Source organism: Notolepis coatsorum (genome assembly GCF_963971535.1).
Source record: "Notolepis coatsorum genome assembly, chromosome: 17".
Classification (NCBI taxonomy): Eukaryota; Metazoa; Chordata; class Actinopteri; order Aulopiformes; family Paralepididae; genus Notolepis; species Notolepis coatsorum.
In genome coordinates this window covers 45,301,570-45,323,347 of record NC_140181.1, presented here as the reverse complement: position 1 = coordinate 45,323,347, position 21,778 = coordinate 45,301,570, and the positions used below count along the sequence as shown (strand labels likewise).

The 21,778-nt window shown below is 43.5% G+C and overlaps 1 protein-coding gene across 3 annotated transcripts in view; it reads right to left on the bottom strand.

Annotated features, from left to right (window-relative positions):
• The window catches only part of mtor (mechanistic target of rapamycin kinase), a 368,371-nt gene that overhangs the window by 26,395 nt on the left and 320,198 nt on the right, over window positions 1–21,778 (bottom strand). For 2 of the 3 annotated variants that reach the window (XM_084334134.1, XM_084334135.1), the window contains exons 46-53: window positions 20,399–20,573; window positions 10,764–10,899; window positions 10,161–10,205; window positions 9,863–10,010; window positions 5,512–5,634; window positions 3,062–3,144; window positions 2,900–2,972; window positions 1,932–2,006 (exon numbers count right to left, since the gene is read on the bottom strand). In XM_084334134.1, coding sequence (XP_084190260.1) covers window positions 1,932–2,006; window positions 2,900–2,972; window positions 3,062–3,144; window positions 5,512–5,634; window positions 9,863–10,010; window positions 10,161–10,205; window positions 10,764–10,899; window positions 20,399–20,573 — 858 coding nt within the window. The remainder of the gene's footprint in view (window positions 1–1,931; window positions 2,007–2,899; window positions 2,973–3,061; window positions 3,145–5,511; window positions 5,635–9,862; window positions 10,011–10,160; window positions 10,206–10,763; window positions 10,900–20,398; window positions 20,574–21,778) is intronic. The other variant, XM_084334136.1, reaches the window with a different exon arrangement.

Below are 21,778 nucleotides of genomic sequence, written 5' to 3'. Positions count from 1 at the left end.
GTACCTGGAGCTGCTACTGGCTCTATCGTTATGAGAGCTAACGTTGCTACCTATATGTACCTGGAGCTGCTAACTGGCTCTATCGTTATGAGAGCTAACGTTGCTACCTATATGTACCTGGAGCTGCTAACTGGCTATCGTTATGAGAGCTAACGTTGCTACCTACTGTACCCGGCGCTGGCTAACTGGCTATCGTTCCTGTTTAAACAAAAATTTTAATGGGAGCTTCCACAAACAGCCATCTCTTTCCCGACAATCCCCTCTGTGCACGAACCCTTACATATGGTAATTAAACATTAAAACACCTGCGGCTTATAGTCCAGTGCGGCTTATATATGTACACATCATTCAATTTAGCTGCTGCGGCTTATATTCAGGTGCGGCTTATAGTGCGAAAAGTACGGTAGTTATCATTCGTACTCCCCGCCATAAGCCTCTCGTGTCGTTCTGTGCCATCTGTGTCTCCATCTTGTTCGCATATCATTTTTAGCCGGGCAAAAGGAAGATGGCGTCGTGGTCAGATTTACCTAGTGGAGGTGCTGGTACTGCCTTATAGCCCTGTTTGAAAGGGGTGTAGCAGTGATCCAACGTATTTCCCCCCCTAGTGGTGCATTTGATATGTTGGTAAAAGTTTGGCATAACTTTTTTTTAAATTTGCCTTATTGAAGTCACCGGCTACGATCATAGCCGCGTCTGGGTGTTTGTTTTGGTGCTGGTTCAAATGGTCCTGTAGGTCTGCCAGAGCTCTGGCGGTACCGGCTTGCGGTGAGATGTATACTGCTGTTGTTATTATGGCTGTGAATTCCCGGGGGAGATAAAACGGGCGACAAAGGATGAATAAATGCTCAAGGTCCGGCGAACAGGAGCGGGAAATTATCTTCACCTCCTTGGGGCTGCACCAGCCGTTGTTCGTCAGGAACCAGACCCCTCCACCTATGGACTTTCCCGACTGTTCGGTCAGCGCGGAAGACAGAGAAGGAATCAGATGGGATGTTGTTGTGATCCGGTGTTGATGGCTTCAACCATGTCTCCGTAAAGCATAGGATGTTGCAGTCCCTCACGTCCCATTGGAATCGAATCCTTGCACGGAGATCATCCATCTTATTCTCCAGCGAACGTACATTTGCCAACAGAATCAATGGGATCGCGGGCCGATAAGCAGAACTTTTTAGCTTGATTCTGATTCCACTTCTCCGTCCTCTGTGCTTCCGTTTGACCACGCCGCCTTTTCCATTGTCCCCGTCTTCGTCCTTGTCTCATCTTATCTCCGATGGCCAATCTTGGCAAAGAGTGTTGTTAAACTCCTCTTTCAGTCCGGAGTTTAAGTCCATAAGTGACTGGCGGTCGTACGATGTCCATGTCAGCGTGGTTTTTATAAAAAAGTATTAAAAATAAACATAACTAAAAGTGCGCACAATCTCTGCGGAGCAAAACCAACGGCGACTGACCTCGGTCGCGCCATCGTGAGTAAGCCTAAGCTTATCATGGCCTACCCACTACTTCCATGTGGGAACATTAATTAATACTTAAATTATATAATGGAGAATATCAATATTGCCAATAATTCTTAATTCTTAACATTATCTATCTAGGTTGTGCTTGGACGGGCCCTCCATCGGTGCTTCCAGTCATCCCGATCCTCCATGCATCCAGCTAGCTCGCTGGTGCTTTCTGCTCCTGCATCTCTCCTGAATACGTCCACATATGTTAATGTAGGACGTCCTCGTGATCGATGCCCGTGTGTTGGCTCCCACAGCACAAGTTTGCTGGTTGGCAGCTCATGGTGTCTCTGGCAGTGACCTGCCAGCCTCATTCTCCTGACTGCCACTTTCTCGCTCATTGAACATTGAAAACATTAAATAAATAAATAATATCAGTATCCATAATGTAGTACAAAAGAACAATTATTGAAGTGTCCAGGCCCCGCCTACCTCCATGGCATTGGTCAGCATCCTCGTAAGTCGGAATGGAATCTTCTCTGGGAACTTCTCTCTTGTCATGGCAACCTGTGGGGGGGGGGGGGATAAATGTCACATCCTTAGGCAACGTGTCCACTGAACACCCATCTTTTCAGCACTGGCTTCTTTTTCTCATCCATTTCAATAGAAAGACCACGCTACAGCACGTTCCCAACAGCATGTTTTTAGCTCTCAGGGTGTCGAGTGCTAGAAGTTGAAAATAGTTTAACATTTAGCATAAGAGCGCTGCACTTCAATAGTCTTCAGTAGTCATCATGTAGCATGATAGGGGCGACAGTGGCTCAGGAGGTAGAGCAGTCGTTGGGTAATTGGAAGGTTCCCGGTTCGATTCCCGCTCCTCTCGGGCAGCGTGTCAAAGTGTCCTTGAGCAAGACACTTAACCCCTAATTACTCCCGATGAGCAGATTGGCACCTTGCATGGTCGCCTGTGCCGTCAGTGTGTGAATGTGTGAGTGAATGGGTGAGGAACAAAAATGTTAAAGTGCTTTGGATAAAAGCACCATATAAAAGCACCATTTACCATTTACGTAGCAGCAGCAGTCAAGACCAGCTTCTGAGCTTCAAACAATGACAAGAGCTGCGCTTCTGAGTTTCAAACAATGACAAGAGCAGCGCTTCTGAGCCTCAATGACAAGACCAGCACTTCTGAGCACTTCCCTCAAACGATGCCATCTGAAAAAGATCTCTGCTATGGACACACCGCCTTAGAATCACACATCAGAACCATAAACACTTGATTTGCCAAATATAATGAGTGCAAAGGAATTCCTCTTTTTTTGACAACTGTGCAAAGACATTAGTAACTGACAATGTTTCACAGAACAAGCAGCATAATATAATTTGTGAGCATAATAGAGCACTGACACAAATTCCTAAGAAACAAAGTTGATGAATTGCATTGAAAAGGCAGTTCCTCTCACCTCGAAACAGTCTCCAAAGTCGATGTGGAGGATCTTGCCACTCAGTCGGTCCAACATCAAGTTGGACGGATGTCTACAGACAAACAGAAAAGTGTCCCTGCGTTAACCTCTGATTATTATCCAACAGATGAATACTAAAACCCTTTTGGCTGAGAGGCTCACCTGTCTCCCAATCCCAAGATATAGCCCACCATCGACATCACGGCCAGAGAGCGTGTGTAATTGGTCCTCCTATCAAACCACACCTGGTGGGGAAAGAAATGTAATCTTGGTTGAACTACTTCTGAGCCTTTAAGTACAGATTCAGCCACCTCTTCTGGTTCATGTCACTCTTACACATGTCATGTCAAGTCAAGTCAAGAGTTTTATTTGTCACGGCATACAAGTATACAATGAAATGCGGGGGGTCTTGCCTGCAACGATGTGCATAATACAATAGTAATATATAATAAGAATTCAATAGAACGACATTGTGCAATAAAACAAGTAAACAAAGTAGGGCATATCGGTATATGTACATGAGTTATTTACAGAGCATGGTAGGACATGCTAGGTCCTGTGGTAGTGCAATACACTGTTAGCTACGGATGAGGCACTGGGTCTTTACAGTATGTACACTGTTATACAATGCTATATTATACAATCTCAAGTTATACTATACTATTCTTAAAGTGACCTTTCCTTTTGTAAAGTGACCATAAGTGTGAGCGTGTGCAGCATGAGTGTGTGTGTGCTCATGTTAAAGTGGCTGATAGTGTGTGAGCGTGTACAGTGTGTGTGTTGTGTGTGTTGTGTGTGTGCTCATGTGTGCTTGTGTGTGGAGAGTTCAGTGTTCAAGGCTCTGATGGCCTGGGGGAAGAAGCTGAGCCGAAGTCTCTCTGTCCTAGTTGCTGGTGTTCGCAGGCGTTTGCTTGACCGCAGCAGCATGAACATGCTGTTGTTGGGGTGGTGAGGGTCTTTCATTATTCTGCAGGCTCTGGATTTGCACCTCTTGTTGTATAGGACCTGCAGGGGTGGTAGTGCAATACCCGTGGTACGCTCGGCTGAGCGCACCACTCTCTGTAGGGCCTTCTTGTCCTGTGCCGTGCTGTTTCCATACCAGGCAGTGATGTTTCCAGTCAAGATGCTCTCTACAGCTCCGGAGTAGAAGGACTGGAGTATCTTCCCAGATACTCTGAACTTCCTTAACTGTCTCAGGTGGTAGAGGCGCTGCTTCGCCTTTTTTACGACTGAGTCTATGTGTGTTGTCCATGTCAGATCCTCTGAGATGTGGACCCCCAGGTACTTGAAGCTGCTCACCCTGTCCATGGTAGCCCCGTTTATCCTCAGTGGTGTGTGTGTCTCCTGCTGTCTCCTCCTAAAATCCACGATCAGCTCCTTGGTTTTACCAATGTTCAGGAGCAGGCTGTTGTCCTGGCACCAGCGTTCCAGTACCTCAACCTCCTCCCGGTAGGCCTTCTCATCGGTGTCCGAGATCAGCCCCACCACCACTGTGTCGTCCGCAAACTTCACTATGGAGTTGGAGCTGAACTTGGCCACACAGTCATGAGTGTATAGTGAGTACAGCAGGGGGCTCAGAACACAGCCCTGGGGGGACCCGATGCTCAGGGTGATGGTGTTGGAGGTCTGACCCCCCACCCTGACCGCCTGGGGCCTTTCACTCAGAAAGTCCAGTATCCAGGCGCTCAGAGCGGAGCTCAGACCCAGCTCGATCAGCTTGTCCACCAGTCTGGTGGGGACTATGGTGTTGAACGCTGAGCTGTAGTCAATGAACAACAGTCTCACATAGCCCCCCTTCTGACGGCCTTATATAGTTTAAGTATATGAATAGCTCAAGGTTGCTTATCCTTCGCCACTCTAGAAAACATAAATTGAATGGTAGAGTACTGTAATTACTTGACCTAGTATCTATGTATAGGTATTCAAAGTGTGGGTTGAGGAACCCCAGCAGTCCCTGAGAGGGTCGCTAGCAAATGAAGAATACTTTCATTTAATGATTATTTAATTTGCCAGTTGGCACAATGAGATATTTTTACTGGGTGAGAATGGGTATTTCCAATGACAGGCCCATCTCTCCACACAAAGGACAGTGATGTATCTATCCTGCAGATTGGATGAGTTAAAACAGTAAAACCTTTGGAGGCAGCAATTCCCAGTAGTAATAGACCAATTAATCGACCGGCTGATATATGGATTTTTTTATTAATCGCCAGATGACCGTGCCCATGTGGCCGATGAACAAAAATGTATGTCTAATATACTGATTGTGGTCTATTAGTGAGAAAACGCTATTCCTACAATAGTTCGATCAAGTAGTTTGGACTCAATCGCATCGGCGACCCAACTAATTGCATGTGTGTGTGCCGCACATTGCCCGTCTGCCTGCATGCCGAATAAAGACTTCTCCAAAGTCCAGTTATTATTATTAGTTGCCAATGTGAGCAAGTGCAGCTAACCAGCTAATCTGGCTAGCTAATATAGCTAACATTAGCGACTTAAGTTCAGCAATTTTGGTAGCCCAGGTGGTTAATATAATGGTTGGTATTGGCCAATAGAAAAAAACCCATATCAGTCGACCACTAGTTCATTAGTGAGGTCATTGTGTGTTGTACCTCGGAGCTGGGGCTCTTAAGCCAAAGCAGCTTGGCCAGGTCATCCCCTGCTGTGTTGTTGACGGCATGCTCAAACACCTCCACCTTCTCCATCAGCGTCAGGTGGTCATAGTCTGGGGCCATCTGGATACCATCAAGACAAGACAAGACAAGACAAGACATGCGACGTGAGTGGCTGTCTCGGAGTGATGATCGGAGTGTTGGACGTCCCGTGATGATGCGACCCTCTCTGCGCTGCCCCTTTGCCTCAAATAGATCCGCTATCAGCTCTATCTTTAATCTCTCAAAATGTTCAGTTGCTATCGTATGCACTTATCTGTGTTTCACCACACATATGAGTGCATGCTTACCAACTGTTCGCCTGTTTTACTGCAACACTACTATCACCGACATCTAAGAAGGGAGATCCCCCCTTGAATGGCCCTTCTAAGGTTTCTCTCCTCCACATTGCCTGTGGTGCATTGTTTCCTACTGCTAGGTTTTAGTGAGTTTTTCCTTACCTTCGCGTGGGGTATGTCTGGGAGTGTTGCATTTATTTGAAATGTTTTGGACTTTATGGTGTTTTTGTTTTGTTCTTGACTTATTGTGATGTTTCTTCAAATCATGTTAAACCCAGATTCGGCTCAAACAAGGGACTCAACACGTTTAGCAATTATGCCACATCAATGTGGAACGCCCTACCCAAAGCTGTAAAGGAATGTGAATCACTACCCACTTTCAAAAACACTCTCAAAGAACACCTACGGGAGACTGCAATTAGAAACTGGCCCCTACAAATGTCCTAACCCAATTGTACAGTAAAGACCAAGTATGGCTTTGTCAGTATTCCAATGTACAGTGTACAGTGTCGCCGCCCCCCCCCCCCCCCCCCCACCTCCAATCTACAGCCCCACCCACCCAACCCCACCTACCCAACCTCCTCCAATGTACAGTTTCTATGTCAAATGTATATACAATCTTTTTCTGGACACTTTTTGTATCACAAACAGTACTGTATTTGCAAATCTGGTATGTCATAAATGTATAGATGTAGCAGTACTCATCTGTATGTCGTGTGTGTCATATGATGAATTGAAAATGGGGGACCCTGATGTAAACAAGACGAAAGTCTTTCTCTGGTCTGCATCCCCTTAACAATTGTATGTATTGAGCTGTACTGTACTGTACCCATTCTGCAATCTGTTAATAAACTTTTCAATCAATCAATCAATCAATCAATTCTCCTTGACTTGTTTAAAAAAGATGTGTCCGGCTCATGGGGACATTAACGTGTGTTGTCGGGCCTTACAAATACATTTGATTTGATTATGGATAGAACAGGATGATACATTTCCAGTGTCTTTCCTGTGTAGCCTTCTGCTAGAATGGTATCTTGACAGTAACACAGGAGACCCTACAGTAAGCCATAGACCGTGGGGCTGGGGGGTCCGGGCAAACTACAGGAGAGGTGTGAGGAGATGAGATGATGTCGTTCCCTCATATAGGTCTGACACTGTTATTTGGGGGTCGCGGCCTGAAAAGTTTGGGAACCCCTGGTCTACTGCTGGCACAGCGCTAACACAGTGTGAAGAGAGGTCTGGCTATGAGAGACTACCGACGGAACAAAACAATCAGAGTGGAACGAAATGTATTCAGATTTAAATACAATGTGTTGCACAACGCAAGCTGTAAACAAACACTGTGGCTTGGTTGCTGTCACACAAAATCACTTATATCACCTGTAGTAGCGAGCTAGCTAGCTGATGCTACCTTAGATATGCAACCAGGGAGAGAAAATAAATGGAACGTTTTTGACACCGCCAGGAGCTGAAAGAAAAGCTGACACAGCCATAACATGCGTTCCAGGTGACATTAACATCACTCATATTACAAATTCAAAAGCAACCCACGACGCAAATCTTTTTTTAATAAAATGTAAAGCTGTTATCTTACTATGAGATCAGAACACTATGGCACCTCAAGTTTAAAGGTGCTATAGATAACATTCAGCCACTAGATGTAGCACCAGTATGTAATTTATCCAATCAGGTGCATTCCACATGGGGAAATGGAAAGTAGGGAGGGGAACATGTAAACATTAATTTTGGACCCACGGAAATTTTATTTCTTGGGGGGAAAAGCAATACTTTTATTATGCACGTTTCTAAAAGCTCTGTGGATGTTTTATTTAATTATATATACACATTTTAATAAAAAAATTAAAAGATAGCTATAGCACCTTTAACTCATTCAGTGCCAACCACGAGATTAGTCGGGTTAATTCGCCATGCGTTGCGTGCCAAGACCCGAGAAAACTCGGGTTTTAATCATTATTTATTTTATTAGCGATATCCATTCATTTTCATCCATCCAACCTGATGTTATCATTGGGAATGGGTCTGAGCTCGCAAAAGGGCAAATACTGCCGCCTATCGTCTCCCGGATGGTATTGCACATCATTGGATTGGATTGACTGTGAATGTGCATCGAAAAAATAACTCTGATCCGGGTCTTGCTTCTCGGGCATGCAGTACCGTGTTACCAGATTGACTGAGGACCCTCAGAGCAGTGTCGATTATGTGTTTCGGACTATAACGTTGGATCAATAAACGCGATCGATATTTGGAATGGCGATCAGGAATTGGATTAATCTTTTTGCAGAACATCTGATGTGAGGTAAGGAATTTATGTTACGAGTCTTGTGGTAATCAGATGTCACCGCCATCGCAGCGTGTGTGTGTGTGTGTGACATTAGCGCTGACCAGGTCATGGATAATCGATTTTTCAGCCCGCTTCTCTAGCGTGCATAAAGACACAAATACTATCGATAATCTAGCGTTTATTTGAAAACTATTCATAAATCAGCCGAAAAATGACAACGTGTTTTGTGTATTCCACTAAAGAGCTATTATCGCGGATTTTTCTGGAATTACTAGAACTCTCCAAAACTATACTCGTATTCAAAACGGTATAAAATGGAAATGTACGGATGAAAAACAATCCGTTTCGTACATGTTGACTGCACGCAAGTCATTGATAAGCGACGGGTGTATTAGACCCATAGCCATAATTTAAGATATAGTTTAAGCGTTCGCAAATTTCCCCATCCTCCCATTGACTAAAGCGCTGGCACGGAACGGCCTATTTTGGGCATAGGGGCGTGGCTCTGAATGTGTTAATGTTCGAATGAAAAAATACCAATAGAAAAAAAATACAAAATAGATGGTGTGGTATTTTTATAATACATTTGGCCATAAAAAAAAAAAAAAAAATATATATATATATATATATATATATATATATATATATATATATATATATATATATATATATACTGTACTGCATGTGTGTGTGTGTGGGGGGGGGGGGGGGTTACCCAAGGGAGGCCTGACTAAAAAAGGTTTGGGAACCAAACTTCTGTCTCATGAATTAGTTAAATTCATTACTTTGTCTGCCTGCTGTGGTTTCCATTCCTCTCTGCCAAGATGCTCCACACAAAGTACTATTTGGTGTTGTTTTGGTTGCTACAGTTATTAATACTAAGTGACGATATAGCATCTTAGCCAGCCAATGCGGGGGGGGGGATCCAGTATTCAAAACCATATGGTGCTCACGTCATGCTCACGTCATTCTCACCCCAGGATTATTGAGAGGTTGGCAATGCAGGGAAGATAAGACATTTCTTTTTTGAGGGCGAGTCAACATTATTCATCAGCTGAATTAATTTACATGTTGATTTTGATATGGTGCCGGCTTACATTAGGTAACAACAATGTGAGGCATTTGTGTTTTATTTTTAGTTGGGGAAGTGCGCATTAGTGGGTGGCATATTATAATTTTGCCCAGAGCACCAGGTTGCCTTCCAATTCCATCACTGTTGCATGTGCACACACACACAGTATCCTTCACTCTCTCCGTTTATAAACTACCTTATTTTACAACAACATATTCCATGTCTTTTATCCATCGGGTCTCAACCATTTGGATTATTACATTTTTGACTGATGTAGAATATTATTTGTGGACATCTCTGCAGCGGATGGTAAATTTTTTTTTTTTTATAAATAAATGGTACTTTAATACACATTCTGCATTTAACAAGTGTTGCAGCCTCCTGCAATATGGATATAGACCATATTGTGATTTCAATATTCATTTAATTGAATTGATCAGCCCCCTGCTCTCTAACCATCATCCAATCCATCATCCATGCATGCATCTATCATCCATCCATCTATCCATCCTCATCCATCCATCATTCATCCATCCATCCATCCATCCATGAATCCATCATCTATCCCTCCCTCCCTCCCTCCCTCCCTCCCTCCCTCCCTCCCTCATACAAGTGTCTGGGTCATGATGTGTTGCTGACCCTGAGCATGATGCGGTGCTCGATGTTGAGCAGGATCTTCTTCTTCTCCCTGTAGTCCCTGATGAGGGCGTGCAGCGTGTCACAGTGTGGCACCCAGCCAATCAGCCCTGAGTTGGTGGACAGAGGGATCACGGCATAGCGCTGGATACTAGACACAAGAACAGAGAAACACACTGGTTGTTTCTGCATCCAGAGGCGCGTGTGTATGTGTGTATGTGTGTATGTGTGTATGTGTGTATATGTGTATGTGTGTATATGTGTATATCTTAAAGAGTGTATGTCTGGTGCATGGGTTTACCTGAGGTGTTTCCTCTGACAGGCTTGAGTGGTGACCTCCAATTCACTTCATGTGCATGATGGAAAATAGGTTATTGTTGTTGTGTGTGAGAGATTCTTGTGTGTATGTTTTACCTAGATTCTGTGTGTGTGTGTGTGTGTGTGTGTGTGTGTGTGTGTGTGTGTGTGTGTGTGTGTGTGTGTGTGTGTGTGTGTGTGTGTGTGTGTGTGTGTGTATGTGTGTGTATGTGTGTGTGTGTGTGTAGGAGACCTCAGGTTCTTGCACAAGGAGGTGGGGTTGTTGGCCATTAAAGACAAGGCTTATGTTTAGGTAAGGCTTGTGTGAGTGAGGTTCTTTTGTGAATATGTTTGTTACATGTGTATCTGCAGGTTGTGCCTGTATGTGTGAGTGTGTGTGTGTGTGTGTGTGTGTGTGTGTGTGTGTGTGTGTGTGTGTGTGTGTGTGTGTGTGTGTGTGTGTGTGTGTGTGTGTCTGTGAGAGAGAGAGTGAGTGAGTGAGTGAGTGAGTGTGTGAGTGTGTGTGCATTTTTGTGTGTTGCCCTAGATTCTGAGATTCTGTGCGTATGTGTATGTGTGTGTGTGTGTGTGTGTGTGTGCGCGCTACCTGAGGTTCTTGCGCAGGGAGGCCGGGTCATTGGCCAGCAGGGTGTTGACCAGACCAAACAGCTGCATCACTCTCTCATCCTGCCTCAGGTCTTCATGGCCTTTCAGTAGGAACATGAACTCATGGCCGTTACTGCCTGCAGGGGGCGCCACAACACACGACATTAATGCTCCACTCAACACCTGTTTAACCTAACATTATGCCATTGGATGGATTATTTGATCCAAAGCGCCTTATAAAACCATCAATGCATATATGTTCAGTCTGGGTAGCCCCAATGGGAATGGAACCACTAACCTTACTTGACCTGAGATGGTCAATATGGACAGAGATTCTCGGGCCTAACACGAAGTATGAACACTTAAAAGGGGAATACCACCCAATTTCAGGAGTCACATAATGTTGCTTCTATGATCTGAGATAGCCTAGTCGATACTGTTAGCATAAAAAAGCCCTCCCCCCAAGAAACCAGAGACTCAACCCTGTAATCAAGATGAAAAATCCAGAGCTGCTCCACAGACAATGAACCCGGAGACAGATTTTGTGGACCTATAGAATGTTCTGCGTTTTTATACTCAAATAAATTTTCATGCAACAGTAAATCCACAGAAAATCCCTCCATTGGCTCGAACAGTCAGATTTATCATCTTAAAATTCCCAATTTATTCTGTTGAGCAGCTCTAGATTTCACATGCGATGACATCACAGGTTAAGATCTTTCAGGTCATGGTGTTGACAGATATTGATTGGACTCTCACCTGCACCATTATGGGAAGAAAACCGGTTCTTAAACCTCCTGGACCCATTTCACTGTGACCTCACTATACAAACAGGAAGTACATATTGCTGTGGCAGGAGAGGGGCTGTAAATGCCACACATTCCCGCTGCCTTTTCACAGCTTAATGTAATCAAAACCAAGGACATGTCCTCGTTGTGCTGCTCTTGGACAAATAATTGCCCTCTGGGATCATAATAACACTCTCATTGAAAACAACAAGCTATATTGAAATTACCTGTGTAATCTATTTCAGTTGTTGTGATTGTTAAAATCACACGATAAATGTCATATCTAAAGCCTTGTCCTTTAATTTACCAAACAGCTATTGCATTCACTAAACAGTTAAAAAAGAAAAAAGAAAAATCCTTTTGACAAGCTAACCCCCTGCTATGAGGCGTTCTAGTTCCATATTAACATCACAGTGAAGTAGGGCAATTAAGTGGTATTTCCCTGTAAATAAAGCTTTGGGAGAGACATTTGAAACTCAGAAGTAAAACAAATTATATATATAAAACAATTTCACAACTGAATAAACAAGGGCGGCTAAGTGGCGCAGTGGGCAAGGCGCTCGCCACCAACGCAGGAGATGCTGGGTTCGAGCCCAGCTCTCGGCGTTGCTACCAGCTTGGCTGGTCGTTCATACTAATACAATTGGCAGTATTAGGGGGTGGGAAGCTGGTGGGTGGGGATCGGACGTTGTGGACAGTGACTCCTACAGGTCAGTTGGTGCGTCTGCGCAGTAGAATCAGGAAGCGACAGGGGTGGCGTGTCCCTCCCACGCAGACCCTCGCCGCTGAGAGATCGCGCTGTGCAGGTGAAAAGATGCGACGGCTGCCTCCTCGAGTACCGGAGGGGACACGTGATGCAAGGCTTCGTCCACATTGCAGCCGGCTTGTGGGAGGCATGGCCTAACAGCGTTCGAGACAGGGGAGGGTAGAATTGGACAATACGAAATTGTGGAAGGGAGAAAAAAAAAAAAAAACACTGGAACACTGTCTGAGGATAGACATCTGGCCTGAAAAGTGTAGATTCACTACTCGCTGTGGTTGTTTACATTGGCAGGACCCGCAATTACAGTGTCCTCAAGGTTATTTTGATTTTGATTCATGGTGGCATTATACGATGGAATACTTTTAAGAATGAAATGTATATAGGCGGCTGAGTGGCGCAGTGGGCAAGGTGCTCGCCACTAACGCAGGAGATGCTGGTATCGAGCCCAGCTCTCGCCGTTGCTACCGGCTTGGCCGGCCGTCATACTAACACAATTGGCAGTGTTAGAGGGTGGGAAAGCCGGTGGGTGGGGATTGGACGTTGTGGACAGCGACTCCTACAGGTCGGTGGGTGATGCCGGTGCGGCGGAAACAGGAAGTATCGGGGGCAGTGTGAGCCTCCCACACGTTACTCCTCACCACTGAGAGTTCGAGCTGCTGCGGTGAAAAGATGCGACAGGCTGCCTCGTCGTGTACCGGAGGGGACACGTGATGCAAGGCTTCTATCCTCACTACAGCCGACCAGTGGGAGGCATAGTCTAGCAACGTTCAATACAGGGGAGGGAAGAATTGGAAATACGAAATTGGGATGGGAGAAAAATAGAAAATGGGGAGAAAAAGTGGATAAAAAAAAAAAATGAAATGTATAGTAAATAACTTTTGTAAACAAATTGCATACTCTGCAAATGTAAACAAACCTGCCCCCTCCCCCGAAAACTGCATAGTGCACCTTTAAGCTCCACACTCAAAAAACAACAGTGGAATTCAGAGATCAGTTGTGAATTATTATCTGCAGAAATATTATCTGCAGAAATCTGACTGGGGTCACGACGTGTCGTGATCAAGCAGTTCTTCCTGACCAGCTCACATGGAGGAGAAAGAACAAAACTCATATATAACTGATGAATTACGTAAAGTAGCTGCAAACGCCCTTTTCCCCCAGTGGAATGCTGAGTATTCTCTGTTGCATTAAGGAAAATTACATCCAACGACTCTACCAGTGCGGTACGGATAACTGACTGTTATATAATGGCGCATAGACGACCTTATAATAACCTGACTATCCTCCACAGACCAGATTACAATGATTCCCGACACCACCGTAATTGCCATACAAGCGGCGATGGAGTCAGGCGATACTCCCTGTGGAGGCAACGCATCAATAACGTTTTCGGTTCCAAAAACAACTCCGCCTTTGTCGGCACGCGGACAAAAGAGAGTGAGGAGAGAAAGAGATGAAAGCGGGAAAAGGGCCTCTGCTTACTGATGACAATCCCAGTACGAGATGTGTTCCATGTTGCTAGGAGAGAGGTGAGAGCATTCGTTGCCTTACGCCACACGGTATGTCTTGGATCTTTACACATGCCTCGGTCTCTGCGTGGTTCAGGTGAAGTGATTTATGGGCTACAGTCTGTGCAAAGTCTATTGTGCAAAGGTTCATAGGATAGATCGGAAGAAGAAACTAAAAGCCTGTGCATGATGCAACGCGAATGTCACAGGTAAGCGGTGTGCCATGGTTTCTTTGTTTTTATTATCTGCCGTTATATGCACTCCATATTCTCCATTTTATACCAGCATGAGGGTAGAACCATCTGAGGACCAAGCTCTATAGCACAGAGAATTCTCCATGTTCTACTACCATGAGGGTAGAACCATCTGAGGACTAAGCTCTATAGCAGTGGTTCCAAAGTGGGGGTTGCGACCCCTAGAGGGGTCACAAGCCGCCGTGGGGGGGTCGCCAGATGATTTAAAAAAGAAAAAATATTTCATTTTTAATGCAGTCAGGCCACTGAACTTAGAAGCAGGCCAGGCCAGTGTTTCTAGTTGCAGCGGCGCAATAGTTAGATAACCTAGATGGGGAACAACCAGGAGATCACTGCAACTCACACAAGTTGGAGAACTATCTCTCTCTCTTGCTCACACACACACACACACAAAAGGAGCCGCATGCGATTGGTGGAGGCGGGACCCTTACAAAAAAACTAAAAATCCATCAAAATCAGTGTTGTTGCTAATCATTGACACATGCTAGCCTGTAATAATCCCCCCCAGAAAAATCTACTTTGCATTTGATATATTGCAAATATATGCCATCACACACACTGGCATTTAAAGGGTATAAAATGAATATGTGGTGTTATGATCAGGGCTGAAGTTGAATAAAAGATTTATGAAAGAAAAAGTGGTAAATTATTTCAACATATAGTAATATTTTTATGGCGTTTTTGAAGAGGACAATTTAGTCCCTTATGGTAAGAGTGAGTATTTTTTTCAATCTGACATTACAAAAAAACTGAAGCGTTGTTGCTAATCATACATATGCTAGCCTGTTTTTTAACAATAATTTGTGATGCCATCACAAACACTGGCATTTAAAGGGTACAAATAGAAGAATTCCTGCACCAGAATGAGAAAAATCCTGGTGGGGGACCCCTTGCTTAAAAAGTGGCCTGACTGGGGCTATATTTCGCACTATATTTCCTGGCCTGAATGATTTCCCCAGTCCGGCCCTGGTTAAAAGCCTCCAATGCTTATTAGTGTGTGTGCGTTTGAACGTTTGCATGTTTCAACCATACATTTCCATTTATAAAAAAAATATATATATATATATGTATATATTTTTTTACCTCCTATAATAGTGGAGGTGGTGGCTCTCTGACACCGTTATTTCTGGGGTCGCGGCCTGAAAACTTTGGGAACCCCTGCTCTATAGCACCAGGTTGGAAATAAACGGCATACTATATTTTATACTTTATTTTTTGGTCCCCTTTTTTTGGCCTTCAAGGGGCCCTTTTGACTCGCTAGGCCATCATTGTAAATAAGAGGTTGTTCTTAATTGACCTGCCTGGTTAAATAAAGGTTAAATAAATCAAATAAAAAATATATACAGTCAAAATCAAAACCTATTAAAAACTAATAGAAACCCTTCAGGAGGGTGGACTGTAGGGGTGGACTCAAGCCACTTTTTAACCTCTTAACCTGCAATGATATGCTTACCACTTGTATCTATTGCTATGTCCGCACATCACAATCACGCAAACTGTCTAACGCCTGTCCCGTCTCCCTGTCTCCCTGTGAGTGGCTGTCTCGGAGTGATGACTGGAGTGTTCGACGTCCCGTGATGAAGACCGGGAGGATGCGACCCTATCTGCGCCGCCCCTTCGCCTCAAATAGATCCGCTATCAGCTTTATCTTTAATCTTTCAAAAATGTTCAGTTGCTATCGCTATCAGCTCTATCTTTAATCTTAATCTTTCAAAATGTTCAGTTGCTATCACTATCAGATCTATCTTTAATCTTTCAAAATGTTCAGTTGCTATCGCATGCACTTATCTGTGTTTCACTACACATATGAGTGCATGCCTACCAACTGTTCACCTGTTTTATTGCAACACTACTATCACCGACATCTAAGAAGGGAGATCCCCCTTGAATGGCCCTTTCCTATTGCTAGGTTTTAGTGAGTTTTTCCTTACCTTCACGTGGGGTATGTCTGGGAGTGTTGCATTTATTTATTTTGCATTTATTAAAAAAAAATTGGACTTTATAGTGTTCTTGTTTTGTTCTTGACTTATTGTGATGTTTCTTCTTGACTTGTTTAAAGAAGACGTGTCTGGCCCATAGGGACATTAACGTGTGTTGTCGGGCCTTACAAATAAATTAGATTTGATTTGATTTGAATGAGTCTCCTGGCCATTTTAGTTTTCGTTTTTGAGGACTGCATACTTTTTTTGCAAACCAAAACAACATACTTTATACTTATAGCACATGCATGAGCCTGGTCTCTTTTGAAAGATGACATTCTTTCAAAAGATGAGTTTTTGATTCCAGAAAAAATTATTCACTTTTAGTGCTAACGTAATAGACTAACATGGGTCTGAACTTGAGTTGTAGAAAAACTTGTTACTCAATTTTCTGTAGTAGTTAGTAGTCCAGAGGTAGTATTTCCCCAGAAGGTATGCATGGTATGGGTTACAAATCCATACGGACCCATAGCCTGAAGCCTTATCTAGTACATGTCCAAATTTGATAAAGATTCATTCAGAAATGAGTGATTAGGAGTGATTTTGTGTACAAAAGAAAAACTCAGTTTTCTCATAGACTTCAATTCATTCGGCTGTTTTTCTCTTCCTGTTTTGGCTCGTTAGTTTTTTTTAGATTCATACATCCCCAAGTGGGGTATCATTAGCCCTTTCTCTGCCACGCTTATATCCATCCTTGTAGCCAGTCTGCCAGCTCTATTTGTCTATGGAGATGTTCACCTACTTTGCAGGGCTATAACTTTTTAAATTGTATTGCTAAATTGCAGTGATGGGCAAGCTACTTGGAAAATGTAGCAAGCTACACTACAAGTTACTCTCAATTAAATATAGCTCAACTACAATGGAAGCTATCCCCAGAGAAATGTAGCAAGCTACACTACAAGAACATGGCAAAAATAGCTAGCTACATCGGCACTACTTTTTTTTCTTTTTTTTTTTTTTACTTCGTGACCAAGTTTCCACCAAACAAATAGGCAGGAAAAAAAATTCTCAGTTTGATTGTTTATTATAAAACTGAAACAAGCCCTCGGTCTGGCTTTTTGTGTCATCCTTTTAACATGAACTTGTATTACACACTTCTTCAATATCTGAATTGTTTTACTTCATTTTACTAGTATTATGCTACCATGTATATACTACTACCAACTATGCTAATATGTCTATACTACTACAGTATGTACTCAGAGTATAACACTCAAGCTTGACACTGACAAACAATACTACTTATCCTTGGCTGCTAGATATGTACCACTCCTACTGACTTGTTGTACACAATTTGTAAGTTGCTTTGAATGAAAGTGTCAGCTAAATGACCAAATGTATTTAAATATGTAACTCACAAAACATTCCATGGCCCCAAAATCATGTGGGGACCCCCCCTGCTTTTCCCTCTTTTTTTCTCCACCCCAATAATATTGTTCATTTTCTGCCTACAGTGAAACATCATGATAGCAGCTATCTTAGTTAAAGCTGTTGACAAAGTGTACTGACTTGTGTGCTGTTTGGGAACAGTTGATTTTCATCAGCTCACCTGAATGTGTCCTCAAGTTAGTTCATCAATGCCATCGAACCCCTCTGCCATTTCGCGCAGACTGGTTCATGTAATCCGTTAAATTGCATTCATTCCATACCTCTGTGTTTTGATTTTCACTTCCTGCTTTGCGGCTGGAGTCCCGCCCTATCCTGCCTCTGATTGGCCTACCCGTAATGTTTTGGCCTACCATACCCAATCGTGAGTCGTCACTCATATCTAAACAAACCAACCAATCAGTGGGTTTTTTTTACGGGGAGTTTTTTTTTCTCCTCGCAGATCTTCTAGTCTAGACTGTTTCTCCCGAAAGTAGCGTGTAACGTTTCTCGTCGCTACGTTACTACTTCGTTCTATAAATAGCTCCGCTACAGAGATCGCTACCCTGGTTAAAAAGTAGCGAGCTACCAGCACGCTACTGAGAATTGTAGTTAAGCTATGTAGCGTCGCTACTTGTAGCTAGCTACTGCCCATCACTGCTAAATTGACATTACTATGGCCCATTCAACATCGATTAGCTATCGTTCAGGGTGTAGGAATGTTTTTACTTTTTCATTCACACATTCATACAAAAATACGGTCTAGAGTATAAATATGTTTTTATCGTTTTCTGCAGTATTTCATAGAACGTGAGTTATAGCCATTTATGCATATATTAGATCATCAAATGCAGTTTGATAGCGATTGACGCCAGATAAAAAATGTCAATTGTACAAGGTCCTAAACGTCATGACTCATCATCTGCTGGTGACCGGGGGGGGGGTCGTTTATAATGCAATGACCGACGTTAAATGTTTCATGTAGTATGGGTGATATATTGATCATAGCAGTTTGTATGGATAATAATAATCAAAAACGCTGAAACTCACCGCAGCTTCCTCGTAGCGATGGGGGATGATACTGGAGCAAAAAGATCGCTATTATGGGATGTTGATCTAGGCGAACCATTTCCGGGTTGTATAATACTATATACGTCCAAATAATGTTGTTTATCGAGTTATGGCAACGGATCGATTATCCAGTGTGTCCAGATGGAGACACACCGGCGTCACAATTATCAATATCCGGTTGTAACTCGCCGATCGGCCACCAGGTGGCGGTGTTGAAGCGTTGGAGAGTTTAGCGGAGTCCTACAGCACCAGTCAATGATCCGTGGGTGAAATATGATTACCATGACAGAAATTTGAAATATTGATCTCAAAGACGCTGTAAAACGTCATTGGCAGATTACGCATGGCGAGGAATGACGTCTTAACACGTCATTGGCGATTAAAGGGTTAGAAAGCCACACTCATTGGCTACAACCCTCCACAATAATTTTCGAGATCGGATCTAGATTGACGGAACTACTGCGCCAAGAGTCGGGAGTGGTATTTTTTGCGCAATACCTTTGCACAAGCCTCAAATACCGGCATGTAACTCGAGAACAGCTGAACGGATTTTGGCGGATCTTGTCGCTATCGACAGGCAACAAATAAGCCTTCAATTCGATATATATATTGTATTACAAAATATGCACACCCGAGCCACTAGGGTTCGCCAAAGTGCCGGTGGGCAAATCGTCCTAATATAAAAACATCCCATATGCGGGACGGTGCATGCTAACAGCCGATACCAATTCTGACCTGAGCAATCCATTACTTTGACAGGGTGCTGATCAATCCATTACTTTTTTGAACAATGTACACATAGACCATTAGTTTTGGGGGCCATTAGATTATAATGAAAATAAATAAAAGTAAATATGTTTTTTTGCACTGAAGAGGACGCGTCTATTTTCTTACCAACAAACTTGCATTTTTCCGCGATCTGATTGGCCACTGACGTTTCTGGTCATGTGACATCTGCGCCAATCGCGTGATGCCTGTTTCTGTGCCTATTTCCGCCTCTAACAGCCTGCAAACTACCTAACGCCTAGTTCTATCACTGATTAAGCTTAGGCGACTCTTTCGAAGTTGGTTAAGGTTAGGGTTTGGAATCAGGGCTGGTGTTCTCTCGCCCTGCTCTAAGACAAACTCTAACCTTAACCAACTTCGAAAGAGTGCCTAAGCTTAACCAGTGATAGAAACAGGCGTCACACAATTGGCGCAGATGTCACATGACCAGAAACGTCAGTGGCCAATCAGATCGCGAAATCTTTTTTAGTTTGTTGGTAAAAAAAATTACGCGAAGAGGACAGTGTGCGGATGTTCTTACTGGGGTCATTAGACTGAAATGATTGAGATATAATCAATCTTTTTCTAAGAGATCTAACCTTCTGAGTGTGAATACTCCTTTCTGATTGGCTGGCAGGTGTGCGTTAAAACCATTTAATGCACACGTACGTAGTTCGGCTCAAGTTTAATAATAATAACTTTATTTGTATAGCACTTTTCACTTTTTCACTTAATCACTGTTCTAAATTCATCTGCTACCCAATCTGTAACCATAGCAACATTAAAGAGCACAGCTAACTTATCAACTTGATAAACTAACGACTGGGAGGGAAAACACACTTTTATTTTATATTGTTGGCAAATGACCATGGTATAAGCGTAATAATCAACTTGTAGGTGTGTGTTAACCAGTTTTCAAGCACTACGCGGGGGCAATCAAGGTAAACCGCGAGGCAATCCGCTGCACGTCGGAGTGGTTATTCGCCTCCACGCTGTGCCTTAAAGCCGTTTAAAGCACACCTACTCGTTGATTATCCCTTGCACATGGCTGTTGGCCTCAGATGTGATGGAAACTACTCAGTAGCAGTGTTGGTACATGCAGATCGCTGCAGTGGACACGGCCCGCTCTGCCTCCCGTCTTACCCATGATGGTGAGTTTGCGTGGGCGCTGCTTGGACGTGATGACCTGCAGGGAGGGGGCGATGGACTGGATGCGGATGATGGGCTGGTTGGGGTCGTAGGTGCCGGGTACGGCCAGCTCCAGGTCCCGACACATCAGCAGCTTGGGAGAGACGTACTGCAGCTCCAGAGAGGTCAGCTGCATGAGAGGCGGGGGGCATGAGGAAGACTCTCAGCAGGCAGTTCATTATGGAAACCGTGGTTTTCTACTGTATATGTATTGTATATATCTACTGTATATAAGTCTACTGTATATATCTACTGTATACAATATATCTACTGTATACATTTAGCTGACGCTCCAAAGCGACTTAAAAGTACGACAGGTCAGCAGGAAGGGTACAACTCTCTCAACAATGTTCATCAAACAGTGCTGAAACTTGGGTACTGCAGTGTTGAGTGCATAGTAGTAAAGACATATTAGTATAGTAGGACGATAGGACATGATAGTATAAGACTAAGAAGGTTAGTGGATTTTATATTTTTTATATATATTTTTTTTTTATACAATATATCTACTGTATACCTCTATATATGTATTGTATATATCTACTGTATACAGTATATCTACTGCATATATCTCAAGTCCCTCATTTGGAAAACCGTGTGGTTGACCATCTTGGTCCTTGCAAAACACACAAACAACTTAATCTTTTTGGACATATTTGAAAAAACGCAGGGTGACCACCTCTCCCCCCACCGGCTAAATCTTTGCTACGGTGCTGGAAGAATCAATGGGCCTCATTCACCAATATTTTCTTATTATTTTTCTTATATTCTTTCTTACCCGTCTGTTGATAGAAAAATAAGAAAAGTCACTGCCACATTCATCAAGCCGTTCTTAAAGTCCAAATCCGTTCTTACCCAGGTGTGTTGAATGATGAATTAAATTGAAATGCGCGTTCGAGCTCAATTCATTTGCATACAGACACGCCTCGCCTGCTCCTTATAAGGCAAATGAGGCGTCTGCAAAACAGCTTGAGAGGTTCGGCATTGCATGCTGATCCATTCAACAGGATAAATAAATGGCTTAGCAAGGCAGCCTTAGCGCACGTCCAAGCGCGCACACACACACACACGCATGTCTCACGACTCAGTGCATGTGTGTGTTCCTGTGGGTTGCTCATTGCATGTGTGTGACTGTGTGTGTGTTAATCTGATGACAAATAAAGACTTATACTTGTACTGTATAGTGCGAAATAAATCGTTCCAGCAAAGTAGGCTTTGTAAATACTGAACGACTGCACGCTTGTCAAGAACCAATCGCGCAGTAGGTTGGGAAATACCGGATCTGTCACCTGTCATCTCAGAGGAGAGGAGAGGAGAGAGGGGAGGAGAGGAGAG